Source organism: Sitodiplosis mosellana, unplaced genomic scaffold, assembly GCF_009176505.1.
Source record: "Sitodiplosis mosellana isolate CC-2019 unplaced genomic scaffold, AAFC_SMos_1.0 Smas_scaffold_3, whole genome shotgun sequence".
NCBI classification, from domain to species: Eukaryota; Metazoa; Arthropoda; class Insecta; order Diptera; family Cecidomyiidae; genus Sitodiplosis; species Sitodiplosis mosellana.
In genome coordinates, this window is record NW_022595246.1 from 6,603,506 (window position 1) to 6,613,351 (window position 9,846).

The 9,846-nt window shown below is 36.3% G+C and overlaps 1 protein-coding gene across 1 annotated transcript; it reads left to right on the plus strand.

The window, feature by feature from the left end:
• Nucleotides 1–522: 522 nt before the first annotated feature.
• Nucleotides 523–2,870, plus strand: LOC129565776 (adenosine deaminase 2-A-like). The gene is made up of 5 exons (XM_055440992.1): nucleotides 523–1,244; nucleotides 1,327–1,888; nucleotides 1,970–2,432; nucleotides 2,509–2,613; nucleotides 2,863–2,870. The coding sequence occupies exons 1-5, from the start codon at nucleotides 523–525 to the stop codon at nucleotides 2,868–2,870; spliced, it is 1,860 nt and encodes a 619-aa protein (XP_055296967.1).
• Nucleotides 2,871–9,846: the final 6,976 nt, after the last annotated feature.

Below are 9,846 nucleotides of genomic sequence, written 5' to 3' on the forward strand. Positions count from 1 at the left end.
TCCACTTCCAGAACCGGGAGCAGTTCTGAACGATCCTTGAGATCCACCAAAAGCCACTTCCAGAACAATTTCATTGAAGCATAATTCAAAAGTTCAGTGTAAATGTACATTTATTTACACGAATTGACAAAAATTGATCGAACCGGACCGAATTGAAGAAAATTTTCAAAATTTATAAGAATTCATTCATTTTTTTCGTGAGAAATCCCCCTAGCACGAACTGGGAATTCCGACCACAATATTGAAATATTCAAGAAATGTGTTAAAATTATAATCTAATCATTTGCGTCAGCAGAGCGTCTGTTTTCAGTAAGATTAGTGGAAAAGGAATTGTATAAATTTGCTGGACATTTTGAGCATTTTATCAGTAATATTCAGTCAATTGTGACTTTGTTCCAATACAAAATTTATAGTGCAAAAAGAAAACTCGAATAAAATATCTAACTATCGTTCAGCTAGAAAATATTTTGGAAAACCGAAAGTAAAACCATTGCTAAAAAATCAATTTTCTGTTTTGATAGAATGCGTTCGGTGCGAATTTTATTTGGTGTATCGCTGTTTTGTATTCATCAGCTTACCGTTTATTCGGAGTTTCCAAATCCTCCCGTGTATCCTGCTGCGGTCACTCTAATCAAAGAGCATCGTGCTCTGGTGCAAGAATTGAAAGAAAGAGAAACGATTTTGAGTTTTGGCAATGCTGAAGATAAAAATAAATCACAAAGACAAAAGATAATTGACCAAATAATCAATAAGACCATAAAAGATGGAGCTGTCCAAAATTTAGAGACGTTGGTTAATGAAAAACTAATGATATTGAAGAATTTAGCAATTGAAGAGGGTTTGAAAAAGCCGGATCAATTCCTTGGCGTTCATGATTTTACCGATATTTTAGTGGAAAGTAGAGAAACCGATCTACACAAAATACTCATAAAAATGCCAAAAGGCGCTAATCTACATGCTCATTCAACATCCATGTCAACACTTCAAACCTTACTAGAAATGCCAACTAGAAAGTTTTGTGGAGCCGATTATGAGAATGTGTATGTTCTACATAACAATTATGACTATTCAGACATAAGGGGCTTCAAAGTTTCAAACCAACCACCAACTTCAACTGAAAAGAATCTGCAGTATAGCAAACTCAAGGAGGTGATGTTTTCTAACAAATATGGTGAAAAAGGATTCATTGATGGTCTAAAATCAATTCTGACACTCAAATCAATAGACAAACATCATGGTGAAGAGTAAGACTGTTTTTTCTAAATCATTAGCGTACAGCACAACCTTGAATAATGCTTTGAATTTTTTTATATTTTTCTGTGATAGGGCTTGGACAGCAATGAGTAAACCATATGCCGTGCTCAATGGTTTGTTGAACTATGCGCCATTTCTAGAGAAGATTATTGAAAAGAGTCTCGAGGAGATGATGAAAGAAAATGTTCAATACGTCGAAATCAGAGCTACTTTTGGAATGGTATATGATTTGAAAAAAGTGTTGTCACCCGAAGAAACGTTCCAATTTTATAAGGATGTTTGTACGAAATTCACAAAGAAGCACCTGGCTAGCGGAATGCCGAATCGAGGAATCTTTGCGAAAATAACTTTTATCGGACCTGTTGGTCCGACGAAAGAACAGCATGAAGACTTCTTCAAAATCTATAAAAGACTGGTGAAGAAAGATAAAGAAGCCTATCCTCTCTTCTTGAATGGCTTTGAATTGGAAGGCCCCGAAGATGGTATGTCTCCAGCAACACCTACGTTAGATTCCTATGTACCATATATCAAAGAACTGGACACATACCTAGAGACCAATGAAAACATAACAAATATGAACTATTATTTCAACGCTGGTCAAACCAAAACGTATAAAATTTCCGATGAAAATTTGGTATGTAAACCACTGTTATCTTCATTTTGCAAACTGCATAAAAAAATGAAAATGAATTTTTAAATGAATTTTCTCATTCAGTATGATGCCGTAATGCTAGCTAAACGTATCGGTCATGCTTATACTCTTCCTAAACATCCGTACTTGATGGAATTAGCCAAGAAACGTGATGTATGCATCGAAGTCAGTTTGACTGCAGATTTAGCGACGAAACTAAATTTCGACTTACACTCGCATCCGATGAGCGAAATGTTAGCCAACAACGTTCAAATGGTAATTACGCCGAAGAATCCAGCTTTCCAGGACTCAACGATGACCGATGATTTCTATCTCGCTTTTGTATACGTTGCCGCCCAAGAGCATGATTTGAGTGTTTTGAAAAAGTTGATTCTCAATTCGTTTAAATACAGTGGCATGAACAACGAGGAATTGACCGAAGCGGTAGAAGCATGGGTTTCAAAATATATGAAATGGTTGAAGGAGACTAACCAAACATTATCTGCAACGAAAATGAAAGACGATCGAAGAAAACTCGAGTGGCTAAGTATGTAATTTGCGGAAAATTTTATTAGTTCTTTTGAATAATAATTCATTTTCCTTTTGTTTCGCTTTTTGTACAGAACTAGAGAGAACTGATTTCTTCAAGGATGTGGTTACGGATGAACTTAGAGAACAGAAATATCCAAAGAATGAATATCCAGCAATAAAAGAAATAATTAATGCACGTAATAAAAGGGTGAATGAGGCAAAATCTAAAATTGATGTGATTAAAATGGCCAGGGAGAAGGTCCCTCTTCTTAACAAGAAAAAAGCAGAATGGAAAGAGATTGCTAAGCAAAACATGAAGAAAATCGAAGTAGACTCTTGGGTAGTCCGAGTAGCCAAAAAAGTGTCTGGCGAATAAAAATATTTATAAATATTCTACGAATCTGCACGAAAGCTGTTCAATCACATTCTGTGATGTTTTGGTGCAGGTTCGTAGAATGTTTTTATGTAGACTCTAGAAATACCATGTAGAAAATTGAGTTGTTGCAAAAAACGCAATGTAACTTTTTTTAATGTTCAAAATAATGATTCTCACAACAACCGGCGAATGCACAGTGCACACACATTGAAAAAAGAACATAACATCAAGCATTGTGAAATGTCAGAACAAAATTTTTTACATGGTATATCTATAATTAGTTCCGAAGTCAACTGTGGACTTATGTGCGGAGGTGCGTGGAGTTAGACGAAAACAGTTTATATTGTTAACAGTTTTTGTCTTACGTTTGTTTTGTATACTGTTCTTGTCTATCTCCGCACAGCTCCGCGCATTTCCGCACAAGTCCACAGTTTGAAAACCTGAACCTTTCTTCGAAATATTTACTTCCCATCTCGGCTACTAAATGAAGCATCCGCTTGCATGTGCATAATGGTCTATCTACTCTCAGAATTCAAAGGAGGCAAACTAAAAAAAAATATAGTGTAAAACATCAAATTACCCACTGTGTTTTGCCATTGTAGGCAAAATGTAAGTTTACCTCCATTGTTTTAAAAATGTAGGTAAACTGACATTTTGCCTACAATGGCAAAACACAGTGGGTAATTTGATGTTTTACACTATATTTTTTTTTAGTTTGCCTCCTTTGAATTCTGAGAGTAGATAGACCATCATGCACATGCAAGCGGATGCTTCATTTAGTAGCCGAGAACTACTACTCTCAGAATTCAAAGGAGGCAAACTAAAAAAAAATATAGTGTAAAACATCAAATTACCCACTGTGTTTTGCCATTGTAGGCAAAATGTCAGTTTACCTACATTTTTAATACAATGGAGATAAACTTACATTTTGCCTACAATGGCAAAACACAGTGGGTAATTTGATGTTTTACACTATATGTTTTTTAGTTTGCCTCCTTTGAATTCTGAGAGTTATAGTGGGTCAAAATAATTTTTTTCAAAATTTAGATGATTCTTTTCTTAAAGTATGAAAGTTTTATATTTTAATGATTTGTTGAGATTTATTGAGCAGAAAAAAAAAATATTCCAACCCGAGACCTTGTAGTGTATTCTTTTTATTCACATTTCTATTGATGAAACGTTCAAAACCATTAGTTGGAGGCAAGATTTTGAAAGAAGAAATGAATCTTTGGAAAAAGAATGACTGCATTTGAGAGAACGATAGAGCAAAAAAAAAATCGAAATTACCGCGTCTTTCATTGCTGTAAATTGTGCAGTACAGAGCGAGAAATCACATTTACAATGTTTCATTTACGTTGCATTTATGCGCATAATTGAGGACACGATTTTGTGATTCGTTCTTTGGAATAACTAAACTAGTGCTCTCTTTCGGTTGTTTTCGTTTGGGATCCGATAGCTTTTTTTTTGCCGTGATTCGCGTTGGAATTATGCTTGACTTACTGTGTATGTGTATGCACGCTGAATATATTCTCCCTTGTTCGCTCTGCATCCGAATAGAGAAGCATAAAATCTCTAGGGATTTGGTAGAAAAAAATATCCGTAAATAACAAACACATATCGACGAGAGTAGAGAGAATGCCGTGAAATGGAAGTGTGTATGGAACGGGAAATGGCTTTGTATCTCTGAAGTCGATTAGCGGTGCTTCGATTCAGAGCGAGAGAGGAGGAGTGAGAGTGCGCACGCTGTCTATGAATCCGTTGTGAACGATTTGCATGCATTCCTTTAGGGACTTGGATACATCACATTTACCTTTTCATTTGCTTGCATTAGATTCCACTCAAATTGATCCATTTTCTATGCAATTTGTTTTGTTTTGCTCGGGTAACAGAGAAACAGACTTGCTGCGCTCTGATAACAGATTTACTCACTCAAGTACAACGCGATCCGTTGTGAAATTCTAAACATTTTGTGTGGGTGTGGGTGTGTGTGTTGTGATTTGGATTGAAATGCACCGGAAATATATGTTCTGTCATGACTATTCCCGTATTTTCTTCGTTGTTGTTACAAAAACTATCGATTCGGCTGCTTCTTTTGAGAGATAATAAACACTAAGTGAAACTTCAGACAAACGTGATTTGGAATTCATGTGTTCGTCGCCTCTTTTTATTTCGGAGAAACTTTGGCACGCTATTGAAATACGACAATATTGAATTGAACAATGAAAATAGATTCGTTTTGCATAAATTTTATTTGCCGATTTTTGCACCAGCGAGAAGAGAATTGCAAATTGGTGCGACGACGCATTTGAAATTGGCAACAATTCTTGTGTTGTGGATTTGGTGCGGCGCATTTTTTTCGCTATCGTTTTCTTTTTGCTCAGCGGAAAATAAATGTTATTGCTTGAATTATTCATTGGATATAGGCTCAATCGGTACAATTCCTTGCGGACCGATTTTCACATCGATCCGCTACTCTTTTTTTTTCTCCTTGTAAAAAAAAGAAACACCATAGAAATGGCCATAAAATGTCGGAAGCAACGGAAGCCAGTTTAGAAAACGACAAATTGAAGACCATTCGACTGGTTATTCGCACATTCAAAATTTGAGCAACAAAATTTGTATTTGCAAAACATATGCGATTTTAACCCCAAGAGCCAAATCGATTCTCAACGTTTCGTTTGATGTTGATCTACGTCAGACCAAAAAAAGGAGGCATCAAACGGAAGCGCAGAATTTTGTCATCAAAAAGGTTTGTTTTGCATATTTCTTTCTTCGTCCAGGTTTTCGATTTGAAGGAATTATATCGGAAATTCATTTTGATATTTTAAACATGAAAAAATGAAATAAAAGAAAGCGTTGTAACTAAAATGTGCAAAAAAATTCGATTTTTTCAATGAAAGTTTTACTTTTTGGTCGAGATTAAATTCTCGATCTCTCATTATCGCTCATTAAATATCGAATACATACAATTCGGTTTTGCAATCGATCAAAAATGCAAAGACTTGAAAAAAAATATTGAACGTTGTTAATTGAATAACCGCTGAATGAAAAAAAACTGCAAAATCAAAAAGTTAAGCGGAGAGCCGGAGTAATTACGTTTCAAATGGATGGAAAAATTGAAAATATTAACGAAATAATTGAATTGCATCAATTATAAATGCGTAAGTTCATATTCTGTTTACGTAATTAACGAACGAACCGTATTCCATTTTGCTGCAAAATAAATGGACTTCATCATGAGCTGGCGAGAGCGAAATACGCATAGCGCAAATATATCCATAAATGGAAATGGTTTTGCGCGAATGCTACGCAAATTCGATGATGGTAATACTCTGGAAAATGCAACCGGTTATTAAATGCACGATGTTTATTATTTAATTATCATATCATGTGAACGTGTGTCACTCGGCCTCAGTGAACAGTAAGATATTTCCGCTTTTATTTGCGGACACTAAATTATTAAATCGAAAATCCATGGTCATTTCTTGTTGTTGTTATTGCTATTCAAAAAGGCATCTTCGACTATGACGAAAATTCAATTTAATTCCAATTTTCCACATATGAGAGCACAGTTAGTAATGCCATTTCCATGACAAAATCATCTCAACCGGAATTCCTATCAATCGAAAATGGACGAATGGTAGCCGATAACTACGCCAGCCCATACAATGTGTTTCTTTTCCACTCGAGACGACAACAAAGCGTGCCCGTTTGTTCTTATACTTGATTCATTGACCGACAAATCAAAAGCATGGCACATAAAATGCTTGCCGACGAATTCGTCGGGTGCACGCAACGTTAAAAAAAACGATTATGAAATGTTTAAAAGGGCACAAAAAAGCGGGAACACATCCGCTTTGTGGTGCTTTCAACAAGCGCACACGGCTTTTGATGAACCGACACAAATAAAGGCCGGTGACGTGCTGACGCTTGCTCTTTATGTGTGTATGATTACCTGAGAAACGCCCTTAAAGCACACACACACACACAATCTCAGCACAACGGTCATATTCGGCCCGATATAATGGGCAATGTTTATGTTTAACAAGAAATTAAATAACTTTCAGTAGGTGAATTTGATTGCGATGGCAATTACCTGTGCTCCAAATGAACCATTTACGTTGTTGTTAATAGATTTTCGACTGGCATTTTTATGACCGACTTCCTCCTCGTTCAAACCTCACTTTGTGGCCATTCAACATAATTATTATTGTTAGTTATCGACTTTAGGTGTGTTTCGTCATTGATTTTACTTCCTTTTCATTTTGAAGTGCTTGCGCACATATTAAAAACACACGATAAGAACAACAACCTAATGCAACATACAAAAAGCGGCTGCAACTTTTAACGACGATATTAAATTTCGATGCTTAACATATGATCTGATTACGAATTTAAATTGAATATTTCATTGAAATGGAAACAATTGAATGCAAGTAATTGTTCTATTGTTAGGCCATATGAATGAGTCTGCGTCTGATGAACGATCATTGAGCTTCATCATGTGCCATAATGTCGCTTTTGTGTTACAAAATCTTTCCATTGAAATACAAATTAACTCATAGACGTCAAAGATCGAATGCACGCAACCCGTTCTACGACTAAAATAAATAGTTTTCTTCCTAATTTCAATCGTGTCTGCTCTCCTCAATTTTGTCCAAAATTATAAGAAAAGGACAGCCAAAGAAGATGGGTTGCTCTCTGCTCGATGTGAAAAGGGACGCTCAAATAATAACGCTCAGATGCTTTCTATAATAATATTAAATTGAATCTCATTGAGAAATTTAACGACAACACAAAAGGCTCTGTCAAGACCCATAAATGCTGCTTTGCTTGTATTATCATCGTTGACATAAATGAGTGGAGCTTCAGAAACTATCCGCATACACAAAGGATTGATGTTGGTTCGTCTTTTGTTCGTATACACATTCACTCTGTGTCGTTCCACTTCAAGTTGATCCGATGCGATCCGTTTGGTTTAGTGTTGAGTTATATTCAATTTTGTTGCGGTTAATTTGCGTTTAAGCTGGAGAAAATGACCATTTTGCTGTGGACAGAAGCAACACCTTCATTTTTCTTTTTCAAAGCATCACTTTTTAACATGATATATGGGAAGACGTTGGTTCTGTGTCAGTTATTCCTGACCATTAAATACAAAATTGTCAGCAAAACTTGCACTTGAGGAAACGAAAAACGACAACCGGCAGCATGACTGTTTGTTTGATTCGATTTGCACAAAGCATGACACATGATGCAAAACAGACACAATTCGGGATAGATTTAAATTTGACATGAAATAATAATTGGGCGCCTGCTGTGCCGATGCCGCACTCAACCTGATGAGCGCTTTGAATTTTATCAATTTTCCATTTGAAACATGGGATCGACACACACACACCACGCACGAATGACGAAACTTTCGTTGGGCCAAAAATTTGAATACATATTAAATAGACCGATGGTAGTTGTTTCAGACATCGACAACAATCTAATTTCGGTTGTTGGATGACGGGACGCCGTTCCGTTTCATTGTGCGATGTACGTCGCTTGGCGAAGGAGAGAGAGATAGAGAGACCATTTTCATATATGAATTTTATTGAATGTGATCCCTTGTTTTTGTTGTATTTTATCAGTTTAATTACGAAAAGGCCAACCGTTTGCCGCAAAAAGTCCAAAATGTGCTCGCATGTGTGTATGTGTGAGTTTGGGATGTCATTTCGAATGAGCGCGCGCGTTAGTGATGCCATATGGTTTTTATGTTGGTCTCTTTTGAAATTGAAATGTTCTGGCGTTTCTCATGGGCTTGTGTTCTCTTTTTTTTTATCAATGGCAACAACAACAATTATTATTATGGTGCTGTAATTTTCGTCTGTGACATACACACCGGAACACACGGCGGATCAAAAGACGATGGATTAAAATATTATCATTCATTTCGCACACAGCATGTGCTGTTTTTGGGTGTACAATTTTCGATATATACATGTAATAGCATTCACGGCGACGGCAACGGTGGCGGCCTGTACTGAATTCGATATGTGACCGGAGCCATTTGAAAACCACACATATCATATCAACCATCAACACGTATTCAAGCTTAAATTCAGATCCATTTGCGCTTTTTCTGTGCTGCAAATCGAGAACAAACGGCAAAATTCACACACATACCGACACACCCGCACCACTAACCAACACAATGGGATACATTTGGTAGCGTTGTCACACCATCATTTGTGAAATTCGGTCTCTTGTTAATATGCACCCGAATTTGGAATACTGTTGCATGCTAAACCACTTTAAAAAAGCTTTCCAATTTGATTTTATACAATTTCACCAATAATTACAGCTTACGCAATACAATCAGACCAGCTTCGCACACCGTGCGCTCATTCCATCAATGGGCTTATATTACCCGACTGTGTTAAACCGAAAAAGCTACGCCATCCGAATCCATCCTATGAACAATGATACTCTGATGAAAATTTGATGATTGTTGCGCTTGATTGGCTCAAGCATTTCATGCATTTTAGCTGGTTCGCGCGATGCAACGACCCAAACTGGAAATATTATACATGCATGCATAACATTTATACTATGAATACCATGCCAAAATACAATTTATAGAATAGGTACAGCAGCACCGACAGCATTACCAGCTTATCAGCAATTGTTTAAATTCGATTGATTTTATGAGTTCGAGTTTTAACGCATTCTAAATCCAATTTTAAGGAAGTGCAACCTGGAAATAGTTTGCATGCAAATTGCTAAATATAAACCAATCAGTTTGGAATTTAAAGTCAATTTCATATAGGATTTTACCGTTCGATGCTGACGCATGCATTAATTGACGAATTTTCAAAACAGTATTATTGATCCCTCCGCAGAAAAAAAACACTAATGCACAACAGAAATAGGCATATGAATGTTTAAATTCAGCGGTTATTTGCAGCATATATATTCTAATGCACAATGCAGACGAAAATATATTTTTCGGATAATGGCAGAGCTGCAGTTATTAGGAAATTAAAGTTTTGCGATTCGATATTTTTGGAAT